General features: G+C 36.1%; 1 protein-coding gene across 1 annotated transcript in view; it reads right to left on the bottom strand.

Annotated features, from left to right (window-relative positions):
- klf5l (Kruppel like factor 5 like) overlaps nt 1-17850 on the bottom strand; it is a 30628-nt gene extending 12778 nt beyond the window's left edge. Inside the window, exon 1 of the mRNA XM_028466875.1 lies at nt 17609-17850. Coding sequence (XP_028322676.1) covers nt 17609-17749 — 141 coding nt within the window. The 5' untranslated portion in view covers nt 17750-17850. The remainder of the gene's footprint in view (nt 1-17608) is intronic.
- Nucleotides 17851-19155: the final 1305 nt, after the last annotated feature.

Here is a 19155-nt window from a genome sequence, read left to right as displayed (position 1 = left end):
ACACACACACACACACACACAAGGTGCAGAAACTAGTATGACACATGTTTTCCTGGTCCAAACCAAACTCCAACACAGATCTACGAATGTTTATACTAATAATCAATATGACTAAATCATTTATCAAACAATCGATTAATCTATCGAGATCGATTAATCTTTACACCCCTACTTTTTCAGTAGCAGAACGTCTGATGACCACATTTAGATTCATCATAACAGAAGGTTTTGCCCAAATCTATGTTTGAATTGAATTGTAGGCCTACATTTCTGCTGTATATTTATTTATTTATTTTTAATAAATGGGACACAATTCAACGTTAAACTGCAATTGTGAACAAAGCAAATGTTCTTTTTGTCTTTATAAGCTGTGCTTTATGGTCCTAAATTGTAATACTTCATATTAATCTTGATTTATGCTCTTTTAAAGTACTAAGTAGACACCTGACTTGACTAAAATAGTGTAGGTGCTCTTAATTCATATAGACACAAAAATAAGAGATTGTTGTGTTTATTGCTAAAGGAGAATTTTTATTTTGTACTTGCATACTAACATCTTTATAGGACAAAAGGTTTAATTGTTCCGCTGTCTTACAGAAAACACATGTTATTCATATTATTGATATTCATTTTCTTTTGTCTTTATTTAGCATATTTGGTTTTAAAGTCAAAGTGCTCATGTTGCAGTACTTTATCAATGTGTTACTTGGATTACAAAACCATGTTCCTCGTTTTATTTGTCTGTATTCACAATGAAGATCAAGCTTGATTGTAAACTAGCTAAAATGAATGCATCTATGATCTAATAATAGTCCATTTGGCTCTGTGTAGGATTTGTTTTGAATGTAAATGAATCAAACGCTGTTGCTCCGATGTCTCAGTGTTGATCTGACTTCTACAAACATGGCACCAAACTCAGTGTTTGCGTTCAAACGGTATTTCTGGTTTGAGTTTGATCTTTCTAATCTTCCTCTTCTAATGATTAAGTGGTCATGACTCTCTGACTTAGTGCTTCCACTGCAGTAGAAACAAGAGAAAACCTGAATGTCTCCAGTTTTGCATATTACCACATGCATGTATACGTTAGGGATGTGTCAGATCTCTTTGTTTTTCAGACCAGACTGGGGAATTCTATTCATTTAGAAGAAAAAAAACCTGTTTATGTTACAGCATCGGCAAACTGTAGAAAAGTCCCCACGGAAAGACTACATTGTGCTTTGGTTTTTATTTATTTTTTCAATATTATCGGAAAGCAGTAAGAGAAGTTAAGGAGTAAGAGGACACTCTAGATTATTTTTAAATGTCAAATTAGAGGTTATATAAACCCTACATGCAGTAGTTTGTCACTTTGAGACAAATCTCCCCACAGCCCCATAGGATCTAGGGGTGTACCGATTCCATATTGATATCGGTCCAATATCAGCCAGAAAACAAATATCGGATTTTATCGGACTGCATCTAAAATCTACGATACATATTATATTTATTCAATTGTAGAATACTCTAGATATTATGTTGAAGGTTAAAATGTATGTAACCAATTGGTTAATAATAAATGGGTCAGTTTTTCTCATAGCTACTATTGCTGACTATTGTTCTCTGATTGAGTAACATCACTAAGCCTTTTTTTAACATTCCATATTACAAAAAAAGTAATGAAAGTATGTATGATTTGTGCTAATATATCGGTATCGGCGAATACTCAAGGCTGCAATATCGGTATTGTTTCGGACGTGAAAAAGTTGTATCGGGACATCCCTAATAGGATCACCACAGACACAGTTGTATTCTTTATTAAGACATCAACCCTAAAACAGCCTTAAAGTGAATACTTGTCCAGCTGTATTACAACTTCTATAAACATGAAGACAAACACATTCAAAGAGTAATTCTTACTCATCTGAAAGACATGAAATGTTCCCGTCTCTTTGATTGGATCGACTCCCCGTATTGTTTTAATCACTTTATTATTAGTCTCTATTAAAAACACACAAACCCTCTAATGGCACACGGGTGAAGAAAGACAGATGAACAGATGTATATTGATCTATATTTTATTGGTTATATATTCAATGCGTTGTAATGGAAATCGTAATTAGTTTATATTTATTTACTAAGGAAAATGTGACAAATAGTGTTCCTGGTATTTGTTTTCATCTTTACCTTTATTTGTTGTTTAACCAAAAAAAAAAAAAACTAACAAACAGAAATATCAGAAATGAAATGTACTTTTTAGACTAATGTTATTTGTTTGATGTTAGAGTCTTTTGTACATTTATGTGTAATCATGTGTGTTTTGTTGTCATTTCGTGTGTTTCTAGAGTCACTTTATGCATAATCACTGTTATTTTGATTGTTTTTCTGTCATTTGGTGCATTTTTGGCGCCGCATGTTGTCTGCGCTACATTGCACACAAACACAAGTACACATCTCGTTATAGGAACTACTCGAAAAACATTTGGCAGATAATTATTTGTGTCCTTTATCATTAGATGAGAGAACATTCTGAGTGGGTTTGTCTTTAAATGTAGAATCTTTAGTAACATTTAGAAACTAAAATAAAGTTTTTTCTGGACTGTGGGATTAAAGTTGAAGACGTGCATTAATATTACTAAATATATAAATATAATTGATATAAACAGCAAAAATAAACATCTAATAAAATATAGAAAACTAAAATTATACAATAAAAATTTTGATTCAGATTTTGTTTATTTATTTTGAACAAAGATTATGAAGAAAATGCATAAAAACAAGGAAAGAATGTACAAAGATTAGTTCCAAATGGAGCAGGAAGAAGTATAAACTTGTTTTTATATACTGTTTAAATTATATTACTTAAAGAAAACATAAATACATTTATGATAAATAAATAATACAAAATAAATATACAAAATACATAGTAAAAAACATAATATATAAATAATAATTGTACTATAAATATTGTATATTTAAAATTTAAACAATATATACAAATAAACTATGTATATTAATAATATTTGTCTAGAAATATATTATGTATTGCCAAAAAAAGACTGAAATAATATAAACCACATAATTTTTAGGGTTTGTTGTAGGCTTGTTTCCCCATCAATCATAGCTGCGATAACGATAAGAGTCTAAGAGCTACAGTTTCCTTCTGGTTAAAAAATGAGTGAGTTAATAATTGGAGAACATATACAACCGATCGTTATGAATCCCTCTGCTTGATAACAGTCATTTCTTATCAGCTGCCTTTGGGTTTACAAGACAGAGTGGGCGTGTTCTTACGTCTGACGTCCAACCTTAAAGGATCCGTGTTTAATCTGAGTGTATGCTGGTTTTAGCCACAGTTTCTTACACAATAGTTAAAGGTCAGTGCGTAATATAGGTAAAACAAAGCTTTAGTTGACAGTATGAAAAATATATGCCATAATCTTGTCACGTAAAGGTCTTTGTCATGTTTTCCTAAAGCCACAGCAGTAGTTAGACCACGTCCATCCATGACAGCTTCACAGAAACAAAGACAACAATGATCACAGCTGCCTTTTGGACCTTCGAGCTATAAGCTCAACCGTCTCCCACAGCCTCCGTCACTCACTGTGGTTCATTGCAAAACAAATGAGCACCTCCACACACACCCACTTTCTTTTACGGCTCTTAGGAATGCAGAAAACAGTGGACGCTCGCCTTTGGATGGCCATAAATGTTGGGGCCTCCCAGTCTGCAGGCCATGAATCAACAGCAGAAATCATGACAGCTGAAACAAAACCTTTGAGACTGTGGCCAGGTTTATAGCCAGCCATGACAAGGAGATAGGAAATCTGAGCATGACATCCCAGGACAGACACAAGTGCAGATTTTTTGCGTTGGATCAATATGTTAAAATGTAACTTATTTCCAGGATGGGAAAAGCTTAAGTAACAATTTGCAGCATAATTATATAAAAAGGTGATTTCAGTTGTAACAGAGCAATACTTCATTAAATTATGTAAGACAAAAATGTAAAAACATGGTTCATTAGAGTCTGCATTTTATTTACCAAGCTTAGTACGAACACAACAGAGTATTTATTCACAAGGTGTTTTAAGATTAATTGTAACCCTATAGGATTGCTGAGGGACTGGCGCCCTATCCAGAGTGTACTAGGGCTGATAGATATATCAAGTTTTCTCTTTTCACTTATACTGATACATGTTTTTCTTGTTTATTTTATATCAAAATACTTGTTTTATGGATAATGTAATTAAAAAAATTGGAACAATTAGTTTAAACTGGCAAATTAAGGGCATGGCAAATTGTGAATGTGGTTAAATTGGCAATAAATAAGCATGATATATGGTGAAAAGAGGTTAAAAGTGACAACAATTGGTCAATCTATGCAACATTAGGCAGTAAAAGTGGTGGAAAGGGTTTATAAGTGCCAAAAATGTCTTGAAAGTGGAAAAAATGTGCAGGAAATATGAAATTTGATAGAGATGTGGCAGAAATGGGAGTAATGTAGCAAAAATGCATTAAAAGGAGCAAAAATATGGCAAGAAAAAGTGATAAAAATAGGTTAAAATATGGCAAGTTTAGTTGCAAAAATGGGTTCAAACGCCCAATAAGAGCAAGAGATAGGCACAGCAGAGCCATGTGTCCCTGAAAAAAGGGGGGTCAGAAAATGGATGAATGGATGTATTGCCGTAGTTACTCTCCATGCAATACAAACAGCTTCAATTTCTTCAAGAGCTGCAGAAATACATGCAAGTGTTTTCACAGGCTGTTGTTCACGTGTGCATTTCTGCAGTATGATCTTTAAACAGTATTGTTGCAGACATTGGTCACATGGTTGACTCATTGTTGAGATGGAACAAAAACATGCCACAAATAATTTTAAAGTGTAATGTGCAGTCCAGGCCTGAAGGGGCAACAGCAATACCTGGAAGTGGAACTAAAGAAACATCCACCAGTGTTTCCTTCATGGACCATATGAGAGGAGCGCCTTCCTCCAAAGCATGGTTTGTCTGTTCACTCCACCTTTTGACCCACTGAGAAGGCTTAAACACACAGATCATGTTTGACATGAAGATGCAACTGGTAAGAATCCAATTATTTATTATTATTTTTTAAATAATCTGAAGTCGAATTAAAAAAAAAAAAAAAACACTTTCGTTTAGTTTATGCATTTTGTTTAAATTGGAAAAACAACTACTAAGGTAATTTCATCACTGCTGGTGGCATTAATGTTTGCACTATTGTTTAGTTTGTTATGAAACTTGTGAACAAGAGAATTTCTGTTTGTTTGATTGTTTGTAAAATACTAATCAGTATTCTTTGCTGTTTGACCTATTCTGTTACTTTTTTAAAACTACTTCACGAAAATAAAAGAGAAAAAAAGGAACAAAGAATCTGATTTGTCCTTTTGCCTTCATGTTTAGAAACAAGCCGTTTTTCAAGTTTGGGCAAATTAGTGTGAAAACCGACACAGGGTGATACCCATCATGCATCAGTTGTGTTTTCCTCATCAGGAGTTGGAATGATTTTAGTACAACTTGGTAACATCCCATCCCCTTAAGTAGTTCATTTCCTCAGGGTTAAATGAAGCCATTAATGACACCTCACTGTAGAGATTAAAAGGGACTGCAAGTATTTATAAGCGTCATGCTAATTCTGTTAGCCAGCCAACGTAATTTTGTACTACAATATTAGCATTTCCTGAAGAAAATGCAAGTGAGGATGCAGGTGCTGGCCCGTGTCGCACTGCATTACCTTAGCATTAGCTAGTATTAGCATTCAAATTTGCATTGGTTTGTATTAGCTTAGCATAACATTAGCATAGCCTAACAATAACATTAACTTAGCATTAGCACTTACCATGCATTAGCATAGCCGTACATCAGTATTGGCATCATAATATAAATTGTGTTATATAGACTAGTATAGGCAAAAACAATGATATCGGACATCCCTATCGATTTATTTTTCACAGGTTAATCCAAACACAGAGCCTCAGTCAGTGTTTCTGCACAAAGATGTTTTGAGTATGCCTGAATATTATGTTTAAATAATCCCGACAGAACTTCAGCAAAGTAAAGTTTTGCTTACTTTGAATAAAACCTTTTCTATGCTCCTTTTATTATTGCCTGTTTTTGTCGGCAATCTTTGTCGCCCAAAACATGACAAGCAGCAACTTAAAAATCGGGCTGACGGGGTTGGTTAGCAGGAGAAGACGAGATTATGAAGATTTCTACGTCTCACCACAAAATGGTTTCACCTTTTGTTTTTCCTCCAGAGTATAATCCTGGCTGTTCTTCCAGACGCGTGATGGATAAACAGCGGCAGTCATCAGCGAGACTTTGGAGCTTCATTAGATGAGCTTACAGACCGCAGGCATGGGGAAATCAGCATGTGAGCTGTGGTACACACACATGGCCTGGGCATGGTGACGGGAAAAGGTGGTGGTTAGACCAAACATTGTGAAGTAAGTAAAAGTATGAGACATCTAGTCTGGGGAGAATCAGCGTCACTAACAGTGGAATGGACGAGCAGAGCAACCTGAGGCTCTTTAGTCCCTCTGCTGTGGCTTCTATCAGTGAAACACTGATGTCAAAGTTTCACCAAAAAACCAGCCTGCACATTGTGTTTTACTACAAATAATCCCTCATTTAAAGGGAATGTACCTTTACTAGTCATGTCTACGTCGTCATTCACAGCCATTTTTTGTTGGATGCAACATTAGGTTGTTAATTCTAAGTTATCTACTTGAATTAAATACACAGTATTCTATAGGTGGGCAGTGTTTCAGAAGTAACAAGTATGGCTGTAACTGATGAAATGTAGGAGATCTGTAGGTTATCGTCACATTCTAATGATGTTCAGGAGGATAATTTTGCCGGAAATGTGCACGACGGCAGCCTTCAAAGTCATCTGCTATGAGTTCATGCTCTTAGCAAAGGTTTTTATAGCATTTTTAGTATTTAAAGCTTGTTAAATCAATATGTTTGTGCTCAAATGGCGCGGATAAAATAGAAATAGAAGTGTTGTGTACATGCTTGTAATTACGGTATTCTGAGATGCATTTCTAATCGACAGTTTGTAAATGCTACATCTTGAAAATGGTAATTAAATGAATGATTGATAATTTATTAGACAACTACGACTTGAGAAATCTGGCAAGATGATGTTGAGCAGCTGACATTTGTTCTTGATTTAAAGTAACATTCAGGAACTTTTGGTCCCAGGCTGCACACCAAAGTTCTTTTATCTGCATCACTTTCCATGGCTTAAAATCCACAATAGTAGTTTGTAATACTCTCATGTGCTATATTTCATGCAGGTATTAGAGTTACCGTGACCTTCGACTAGTACTGGCCGATATGGACCAAAACTCATATCTCAATACTTTTTTCTCAAAATGGCGATGTACGATGTAACTCTCAATATATTTTAACTCGATAAAGTCTTACCAGAAAAATGCCACACAGACACATTTATTAACAAACAACTGCACAATATGTGACACTTTTGGCTTTTTCCTCATATAAGGGACAGCACGTGTGTGTGAGTTCTGTATTGTGGCTTGTTTAGGGGAAGGTTAGGACGCACTCAGTGATCCATCGAACTGTGCTTTTCATGCCGTTCCGAGTAGTAACGAAAGCAGCGACTCCTCAAACAAGCATTTTAATACAAAATAAGCTATGACATTGAAAAATTGTAAAGGACACTGTTTGACTACTCTATGAATATTAAATACTTGTATGATGTGATTTGTACTGTTATTGCGTAAATAAAATAATAGATATATCTCGATATAGCCGAAATAGAAAACGTGATATACTGTATCTTGAATCTGGACATATTGCCCAGTCCTACCTTAGACCTGATCGCACAATGCAGCGTGCGGCTCAGATTTCACATTTGTCTATTTAAGTTCATGACGACGACTCTTTCATGTCAAAAATCATGAAATTGCTGTGCCCAGTCTTAAGATATATAATATTGTGGATGTTTCTTTGCATTTTAACACTGATGACACAGTGGATTACAGTAATACAAACAGATATGACCAGGTCTTTGGTCATCTACTGCCTCTGAAATCATTCAGTTTAATTTGTAGCAGCTCAAACTGTAACTGGTGCTAAATGCTAATGGAACTAAAGGGATGCTGTTTTTGTAGCTGTACTCCCGACCATCACATCTATACCGGACATCTTACAAATACTTGGGATTCTACTTGGATGTGAATTTCTCTTCCCCCACACTGACTTTAGCTAGGATTCCTCTTTAGAAATAAATTCAGTCTCTCTTTTGTAGCCAGAAAACAACTTTTAGCTGAAAGGAATGTGGCAGCTATTTAAAAAGGAGACATTTGTCTGTATGAATCCCTCTGCCAGCTCTCTACTGATAGTTGGATGCTGTCTATCACAGAGCTCAAAGATAAACTGGTCATCACATGCAGGTTTTTGAATTGGAACCCTTTGATTTATAAATGAATCCTTGGACTTCTGCTGTCATATCTCTACCCACACGACATATAATCAGCACATTTACAGCCTACATTACCTGGCCTTTATTACTTAAGCATCTCTAGTGTACATACAATACAGACCTCTTACTCTGTAACTTTTAAACGTATTAACTTTTTTCATTATTTATTAAGGGTGTAACGATTCAGCCATTGGACCAATGAATAGATTTATATTCCCAAGATCCAACTACATTGATCTGTGCTTGGCAAGTTTTGCCTTGCGAATGATTAGCTCTGCAGAAAGCGTCAGGATTTGCCGTCAAGTTAAAAGGAAAAATATCAGGTTCAACCACTGCTTATTTAACCTGAACAGATCTTGGTTGCACTTCATTTTTGATGCTAATGTTGGGTTTTTTGTTTGTTGGAAAAAGGCAGTGGCTATCAGTACGGTTGTTGTATCAATATACCGACATTCTATCTGTACGCAGCGCCCCTCATTGGCTAGACTAAACCTAACCCTAAAAATTGTTGCGATATTGGGTCATAACCTAACCCTAACCCTAAGACTCTACGTACGTGTCGCACCGGGGGGTTGTCCGTACGGCAACTGTACGAATAGACACTTCCTTTTTTTTTATTTTGCGTATTTAAATGTCATTTTGTGTCCTGTGTATTTCTGCTGTTGTTTTGTGTATTCTTTCTTTCATGCAGTCATGTTGTGTATTTTCCTGGCTTTTCCCCCCCAATTTTTGAAGTAATTTTTGTGTATTTTTAATGTCCTCTTGTGTATTTTGGTTGCTACATCCACCAAGTAGGTTATATTTTCATCGGCGTCTGTTTATTTACGTCAAAAGTATTTAACAGATTTTGACAAAATCTTAACCAAAGATAGACTTTACACCATGGAAGATTCCAATAAATATTTGAGGGGCACTTCAGTAACTGTACCAATAGCACCGGGGGTTGTCCGTACGGCAACTGTACAAATGGATACTTTCTTGAAAAAACAAGCAGAAGTGTCGGGTAAACCTAAAATGTAATTTTGTTGAAAACGTATTGCATATTGGAAATGAGAGTAGAAAAGTTATCGTCCTGTGTTGGTTCGACTTCATTCAAATAAAATGTGAATATATTTGCCATTAAATATTGTTTACTTATTTTTGTCCATAATTCATATATAGACCATTCTCTCAGGAATCTATGAAGGCTCACCTGCACTGTCAAGTATTCAGGTATTTATTTGATTTCACTCACACCGGTTACGTTATTATTTTGGCTCAAAAGTTACTGAATCGATTTCAAGTCACTGAATCAATTCGGATCGAATCGTTCTAAATTAAACAATATTGTAGGGGTGGGCGATATGCCTGAAAAAAGTATTGCGATTTAAGTGTTTCATATCAGTCGATATCGCTAATCATTAATTCTTTTTTTTTTTTTAACCTATTCAAAATATGAACCAAAAGAAAAAAGGCCATATTTAAAAACTTTAACATTTAAAAAGAGGTCAACAAATCTATGGAAAAAAACAAAAAACCTCAACTAAAAAAAAATAATTGTTCAATGTACAAATACAGACATTAAATAATGCTTAATCAAACACAGTTTGTAAATAATAAATATGTCCACACCCTGGTTGAACTAACATCTCTGACATGAAACGAACAATAGGGTATGTATTAAGAACATTTTGGCATTTATTTCCTAATAATTTTTTTAAAAATCCATTAAAAAAGAAGCACATGTATAGCAAAAATAACTCCAATAGTGTTTTTTTTTTTACTGTTTATTGCTGTTGTTTATTGCTGCTGCTGAATCTTGTTTATTTTATTCCCGGGTTTTTAGGAGTTAAGTGAAATTATTACGCATTCTATCGCACATATTTTCTATTGATATTGATTACATCTCCATCGCGATATATATCATTATTGTTTTGTCGCCCAGGCCTAAAATATCATCCTTTAATCAAAAACGACGAATAGTGATTTGAATCGAATAATTATTCAAATGAATCATTACAACCCATATTATTTATGTGTTTGGCCAAATTAGGTCTCTCTTAAAAAATTAGACCTTGTTGTCTCAATGGGACTATAAAAGGTTATAAATGAATAACATTCAATAATAAATAATTATGTATATATTTAATACATACATCACTGTGATTTACTGCAATGCAAAGTTTAGGCTGAGCTAAGAAACACCGTCACATACACTTTGCTCACATGCAAATCAGCTGCATGTGATGTCCTTCAAGTCAAATCTTTAGTCAAACCAAAACCATCTCAGAGCTCAGCTGCATGAAAAACATGACGGAAGCACTAGCCTCATGCCACAACTAAAAGGAACAATGGAACCCCGCTTGGGCCGTATCCCAGTATTGATCTTCAGGAATCATTAGGCACGACTGGCGACGTGGGCGACACGAGGTTACTCTGTAACTTCTCCTGTCGTCTTGGTTCAGCCTTACAGGAAACCCGCGGGTGATATAACGCCACAAGAATCCCAGAAAAGATTTTAGATCTGTTACTTATTCTCTCAGTCCTGCGGGAGAAGTGATCCTTTCATAATTCAACAAACACGTCAACCTTTTGTGGGGAAATCAACGCTGATGCATGTAAAGGCTGGCTTTGTTTTCACTGTAATTACACAATTTTTAGGACACTTATCAAGGTACACGATGCGTTTGTTCTGGCTTGTTAGTCATGTGGTTTCACCTCCAAAGCCTTTAATAACTGAAGATTTCACATTAATGCATCGACAGTCTCACACTTGGAGGTTGTGAACTACTTTGTGTCCTAGACAAAAACATCAATATGTGACAGTTATATCCTTGAAGTGGCGTTCATACATTACACCAGTGTTTCCCAACCTTGTTTGTCCAGTGTACCCCTTATCTTTTCTGTCTTAAGGCGAGTACCCCTTTATTTTGTTATTTTGTGTCAGAAGGCTCATCTGAAAGCTTCACTCATATTTTTCCGATGTTTTGACCATTTTAGGTGTTGATCTTCACCTGTTTTTTTAATGTATTTTAAAGAGTTGTGCCACAATTTATTATCGATAGATAAAGAAAATGTCTGTGAACAAGCGGAAATTTGTCTCATCATTTTCAAAAAATAAATTGACAAATGTTTCTGTGTACCCCCGAGGTGTGTTGAGGTACCCTTAAGGGTACACGTACCCCTGGTAGGGAACCACTGCATTACACAATGTCACAAAGTTAGGATAATTGTCTCACCATATCTTAGTGTTCATGTCTGTCACCTACAACTTCATAGTAGTGATGGACCAATACATCGATTTTTGCGTTTTTTACGTGCATCGGCCGATGCGGGCTGCTGCGTTCGCCGATCCGCATTATTTACAGAGAGCAGAAATATTTTTTTACTTGTTTTGTTTTTAATATTTGTTCAATATTTTTAACTTGTTGTCATTCTACCATTTGTTGTCATCATTGTGTAATTTTTATGATGTAACTTGAAGAAAGAAAGTTGGCAGTTCGTATCGGTCATCGGCTAAGGCTGATGGGGAAACAAAAATCGGTATCGACCCTGAAAAAAATCCATATCGGTCTATCCCTACTTCATAGTAACCAACTGTTTCCATTACCCTTGGAAAAGCGGAAAATCTAAATAGCGCAATAAAAACTGGTTATGGAAACACCAGAATTTCTAAAAAAAACACTCATATCACTAAATAGGTTTAACGCTTTTATGAGGAAGAATTTCAGACGTTTCGATATTGAAATGTGTCGCAAAAGCGCTATGGAAACACTTTTTCTGCAAATACACATCACAGAACGTGACGTACCTAGTCACATGACCACTGCTCTCAGAGTGTAAACAGAAGAGGAGACCGGGACATTTCTGTGCATTATACTATAAAATTATTACTACCACATTAGACGTGAAACAACAAAGTAATATAGAGTGTTATAAGGAGGTTCTGAGTGTCCGTCTCATGGGATGAGATTTTACGGGAGTTACGAGGCTCCTGCCCAAAACAACGTTCAATAGAAACGCGTTCAAAAATGTAAATATACCGTACTCTGTCGACATGAATCTAGCTTACTGATAGACATGAACCAGGTTTAGCGGTTAGCTCTGTTGTTAGCCACTGCTCCCTTTTTTTTTCATACATTTTAGGGTGTTGTGCATTGATTTACATACTAGGGCTGGGGATATAAATCAAAACTCATATCTCGGTATTGGTTTCTCAAAAAAGACGAGTCACTGGTGCAAAATATCAACATGTGACTCACTTGAGCAGGGGTAGGCAACTCCAGTCCTCGTGGGCCGGATTCCTAAGACTTTTAGATGTCTCCCTGCTCTAACACGTGAATCAAATGAATGGCTCGTTATCATGCTTCTGTAGATGCTCCAACACACCTGGTGGAAACTAAAGTTTTGTCATCAAGCTCTGCAGAAGCATAACGAGCCATTCATTCTCTCTTTAAGGGACAGCACGTGTGAGTGAGTTGTGTTTATGACTTTATGATCTGTGTTGCAGCAGCAGTTGAACTGAACACATTCTTATTGTACCTTAAGGCTTATGTTGGAGATGCTGGAAGAGATTAGAGGTGCTCCAACTTTGTGTGAGAGGTAGACAGTTGAGGGATGAATATGGGTTTATAGCTACACTCTTACAAACTAGGAATTTAGTGTAAAATAAGCTTTAAAATAAAGCCATGTCGGGGCTTGTAATTTTCCATTATTACCGAAAACGGAGTAAAGTCAGGGAAGTAACTTCCTGAAATGTAAATAACTATATGACATAGAATATACCCTAACCTTATCTAAATGTTTATGGAGAAAAGCAAACATTTTTACCACATTTTCTCTATTTCGGGACAAGTAATTAAATGTGTAGCAAGTTTTTGGAGAAGATAAAAAAAAAAAAAAGACAAGTGGCGAGATTTGGGCATCCAGTTTCGACTTCTGAAACATACATATACAAGGTTTAACATCATAATTAATCCTTAAGTTGTTTTTTTGTTTTTTTTACTTGATTTGGGGATGTTTAATTTGTCAGAACATTAAATTATGGAAATCAGATTAAGAGGAAATGAACAGAAAGGAGAATATCCTGAAGTAGAAAATCTGAGGCCTCAGACAGGTGGAGGTAGGCTTCATCTGTAGCCACACCAGCTAACCTGAACACCAAATGAATTCATTTATTCACCTTGGTGATATTTAACCACCTTATGAATGATTCAAAGTGATCTGTTGTATTGTCAAAGCTCTTAGTTTTTGTGATTTATTACTTTTACGTTACAGCGAACAAAGACAATAATATTGCAGCTAATTAAACATGTGCATGTGACTGGCGTTGAACCGGTCCTGTTAGGCTTTCTTTACCACTGTGACTTTCTCATGAGGTCGGCCTTTATCATCCTAATTCTCTCTGTGTCTCTCTCTCTCTTGCCTAAGGCGGCCTGTGGAGATGCGGGTTCTGCTCAGACAGGTCGAGCAGCATAGAGCTGTCACGACAACGCCGAGTTAAGCGTTCCATTAAAAACATAATGACACAAAGACCGGCTCAGGGAAAAAAAATAGAAAGTAGAGAACAAAAAAAAAAAAAACAAGGAGAAGAAGAGAAAAGCAGACAGGGATAAACCTGAGTGCACCTAACCGGTGTTTGAGAACCCCGGTGGGGAGCAGGGAGCACATGAGGACAACGGTCTCAGGAGGCAGATGGCCTGGCACTGATTTGCCTGAGGGGTAGCCATTTCAATTACCCCGCCCTTTCATAATATTTTGCATAAACACAAGTGCTATACATCACAGCAACAGGAACCAGAGAAAAAACAATGACTTAACCACCCATTGTCTGTACATTAGGTTACATACGCTGCTAAACGTACTAGGTCAGCCATCCAGACAAGAAAGGAAACACAGTCCAAACACTTCAATGTTCTGAAACTAGCAAATAAACTACAGTATTTTCAGCAATGAATAAATACTTTGACATCTTCAAAAATTAGAGCTTTTTTCGTCAAACAAGCTGATTGGATGTAACCTTATCTTCTAGATACCTGCCTATCCTGCACAGGAATGCTATAGTATACCTAAGGCTGCACGATTATGGCCAAAATGATAATCTTGATTCCTTTGATCAATATTGTAATTGTGATTATATTATTATTTAACATGTTAGGGAAAAAAAAAAAAAATCAGTGTTTTTATTTACCTACTTTTAAAACAAACGTGTACAGTTCACAGTGCAAAATGAAGCTTAAAATATGAATTATACTAAAAAAAAAAAAAAATTAACCCAAGAACTGAATATGTACCAAAAGCTAACAAAATAAATACATTATAGAGTAGGGATAGAACAATATGGATTTTTTTAGGGCCGATGCCAATTTTTTTCCCCATCAGCCTTAACCGATGACCGATACGGACTGCCGATATTCTTGAGCTGATATTTGGAGCCGATACTACTTTTGCTCCCTCAATTTACATCATTAAAATGACACAATGATGATAACAAATGGTACGAGTCTCAATTTTTTAAAAAAGAAACATTTATTGAAATTAACAAAGGTGAGTTAGAACGACACCAAGTAAAAAATATTTAACAAATATGAAAAACAGGTAAAAGAAAAAACGCTCTCTGTAAATAATGTGGATCGGCGCCGATACACGTAAAAAAAACGCCAAAAATCGGCCAATATATCGGTCTATCACTATTATAGAGTGCAGAGCCCATATTTTTCAATGTCAATATTGCCGACGATCAGGTTAACTTAATCGTGGCAACCAAAATCGTGATCACGAAATTGGATTAATTGTGCAGCCCTAAGTGTAACATCGGGTGCGAGGCCTGGATGAAACCACTGTGTGTTCGAAATTAGTAATTTATCAAATGAATGCAAGCAAACAAGGTAACCCTGCACTGAGAGTTAAAAAAAAACATTTATTTATTAAATCTAAATTTGTTGTCAAGCTTAATTAAATCAGGTGTGGATCATGCAGTGCTTAAAAAAACACTGAAGTAGACAGAAATCACAGTGACACTCCAATGGTTACAGAGCTGCCATGATAGGCCCAAAGCTACCATTCATTCAATGTATTTCTTCACACTTCAGCACATGGACACTGGTATAGCCATGGGATCAAAGCCCTAACTTCTCCATCAGAAGACAACCCCTGTAACATGGTGTCCTCATACATCATTAACAGTCGGCCAGTTTGTCATAATAAGACCAAAAAGTTACAGAAGGCCACAGATTCACTCCAATGTTGAGTTGGCGGCCGTTTTTAAACACAGAAGTCTGTATGTTTTTGTCGTCTGTTGCTCCAGTCAATGATTGATGTGCTATAAAGCTCAGTTACTCTGCAGAGCATTTCACAGCGATTCATGGAGTTCCACAAACACACAGTTTGGGTCATAAAATACTGCCGTTTATGGTCCTCATCGCGTCCTACATTTAGCAGGTACAAAGGGTTACATAGCAATAATAGCATACACAGAAGAGCAGCACTTAGCTAGCTTATCATTCCTATGCATGTCATTCATACACGTGGACCCGCTGAATTAGTGAAAAATCACTGCATTTACAAAGAATAAAGAGATATTTCACTGTCAGCTCTATGAAATATAACCTTTACCAACATTACCAACAACAGAGATGGGCAACTTTTATTACAGTGGGGGCTGCAGAAATGGGATTGTGTGATTACAATATCAACATTTAGAATAATGACCAGTAAGAACCTCAGGGTTTTTGTCTTTTTTCTATCATTTTGTCAGTGTAAAGGCATTTTTTATTTTTTTATTTTTGTTGTTGTTGTTGTGTGAATTTGTGTCATTTTTGGAAACTTTTGTCATTTTGTATGTTTTTGGAGTGATTTTGTGTATTATTTCTGACATTCTGTTTGTTTTTGGAGTAATTATGTTTATTTTTTCATTTATAATATGTTTTCTGTAATTGTGTGTATTTTTCTGTCATTTTATTGTATTTTTTAAGGTCATTTTGTGTGTTTTTTTTCATTTGGGTGTGTTTTTGCAGTCATTTTGTGTATTTGTTTTTGGCGGTGCACAATGCTCTCCAAAATGTAAGACAAAACATGTAAACAACTCTTTTTTTTTTTTTTTTAATAGGATTTCTGTTCTCAAAGTGTATGATGAGTGCAGAGAGATGCTGATCAGCGAACCTATAAAGCGAGCTCCCAACAGCAGTAGCATGTGATGGCTTTGCATAAAAACCAACACCATAAATCCAGTAAACCTCAGCTGTGATGGTGAGTGTTCCTGACCAATAGCAAACACACTATGGTTATATTAACATTTCTTCATCCCTGGACGTCTCCACTTGCTCACTATTTGCCAAATGACTTGTTGGAGTTGTGCGGCTGCAGCATCTGCAGGTGTTTGGTTTCTGTTTGCACTCTGCACAGATCATGCAGGCCCATCACACAATCCACTGCCATTTAACTTTAATGCAGCTGTCGTGTCTGGCCTCTTGATCTGTTGTTTGTGTTCGACAAAGACGGTGGCGGGGGATGTCAAAACGTTGGGGATCCTTTTGTAACACGACCAAAGACTGATTTGTTAACACACACAATAGCACGATCATATACAAGGAAGGCCCTGAGTAAAAACAACAGTTTGGAGAAATTGTGTAGCATTTGCCTTTCTTGTAAAACACATGATCAAAGCCCATGTCAAGTATAAAGCAGAATCAAATGTAATAAGGACTAGCTAAACTGGCTGTTTTTTAAGTAAAAATTCAACAACCACTTCCAAATAGTTTGTTCTCGTTTAATGATCTTACATATGTAGGTGCAGTAAACAAATGATGTAAATGGACTTATTAAATAAAGCATATAACAAATCTATGGAAAAGCTCAAAAACAGCAAAAAAAAAAAAAAAAAACATTTATGGAATAGACGTTTCTATTTCCAGCACAATTTTGATTTAAACCTTCAATCAGTTTTACTTCACAGGTAAGCTGCTTCTTCTCACACCAAACAAAAGCACTTTACTGCTTATTATAGCTTTATAACACTAAGATTATATAAATTATTAAAGTGCAACAATGCCAGTGGAAAAGTGAAGTGTTAAAAATGCAGGTAAGTTTATAAAAGTATCTTATTCTTAAAAAAAAAAAAGAAGGAAAAAAAAAAAAAACCCAGGAGTTCAGACACAGACAGCGGGCCGGCTCAGACTCTTACCCCGGGTTTGACGTCCTCAAACACGGACGCGTCCTCAGCGCCGTCCGCCCCTGACATCCGGACCGGCTTCAGCTGCGTGAAAACCGCCCTTTCTTCAGGCGTTTGCGGAGGATTCATGGCTAACCCTACACTCGTTGCCATTTACAATAACTTAATATTTAATAGTTTCTATGAAAATGAGTCCTGGCGAGTAGAGACAACCAGGGGTGAAATGTGCGCGTTAATCCACGTCCCTCCCTCTTCTTCTGGCTCACAGGTAAACTTCACCTGAGTTCATGTACGGACCTGCTCACCTGGAAAGGATGAGTGACACACAGCTCGACCAATCAGCGTGGAGTATGTGCTCTACAGTCCAATCAAGTGCACGGAGTAAGGCGGGACTCACCTGAGAGACCCCAGGGATTGCAAAACATTAAGGCTCAGTTTAGTTTATTTCTAAAAAAAATTAATATATTTTTTAAAGTGTGTATATATATATATATTTATAAATAAGTTGGTATTTTGTATTTTAGACGTTTTATTTTTTATATCCTGTTATTTATTTCTATATTTTTAAATTTTGCAATAATCTGCCCAACATGAGTCACATATGGATAAAGTTCAGCTTGTGGCTCCACGCCCAACCAGGGCTTATTGTTCCTAACCGCAGGCTAGTGAGCTACAGTGATTATCTGATGTTTTTGGAGGCTTTGGAACAAAAATTACTACCTTTTATGCATTTACTTAAGATAAGCTAAGCCACGATAAGATAGAACATGCACATTCAAGCACGGTTTGGGCAAACAAGCTCAATAATGAATTGCAAAACAGTTTTAATTTAACATTTTGTGTGTGTGTGTGTGTGTGTTCATGTACTTTTTCACATGCCAAAGCATTAGGACTAACTACCTAACATTGTGCTGCCAAAACACTACTAAAACCCTACTTTGGGAAGTGAATTCCTGTCAGCTCCATCCATCTCTTCCATCTTATTTGTGCTATTTATTTACCCAGCCTTTTAATGCCTAGTTCTATTACCTGACAACTTATACGTAAATGCAACAGCCACAAAGTCCAAAATGACCCTCTTTTGAACCAATTTGTATGATAATCAATTCATTTTATTACACGCAGCAGTTGAGTGAGTATACTGTATGTTGAAATCTTGGTGAGTAATAACGCCAACGCAAAGAAAGTCGTTATGGAGCAGACATGCACGGAGGAAGGTCTCATGCTATTTTCAAGAGGAAAGGGAGAAATTCATGGGGGAAAAATATAACCTTTGTACAATTTGTATATCACTCCTGGCAGAAGAAAGATTAGAGTGTTAATAATCTATCCCAGACATGGGCACACGCGGCCCTCGGTCTGATTTTATGCGATTCCCAAAAACGAGTGCAATAAAATGCACAAGACATACAAAATGACAAAAACGATACACAACTTAAAAAATCTACAAAAGAACAACAATAATATACAAAATGATTTGAAAAACCAAAAAAAAAAAAAAAAAAACCCAAAACAAAGTAATTTAAAATTACACAAAATTCACAGAATAGCAACAAAAA

This window comes from Gouania willdenowi, chromosome 14 (genome assembly GCF_900634775.1).
Source record: "Gouania willdenowi chromosome 14, fGouWil2.1, whole genome shotgun sequence".
Lineage (NCBI taxonomy): Eukaryota > Metazoa > Chordata > Actinopteri > Blenniiformes > Gobiesocidae > Gouania > Gouania willdenowi.
Note: the sequence above shows the minus strand (reverse complement) of the source record. Positions and strands in the feature narration are given on the sequence as shown.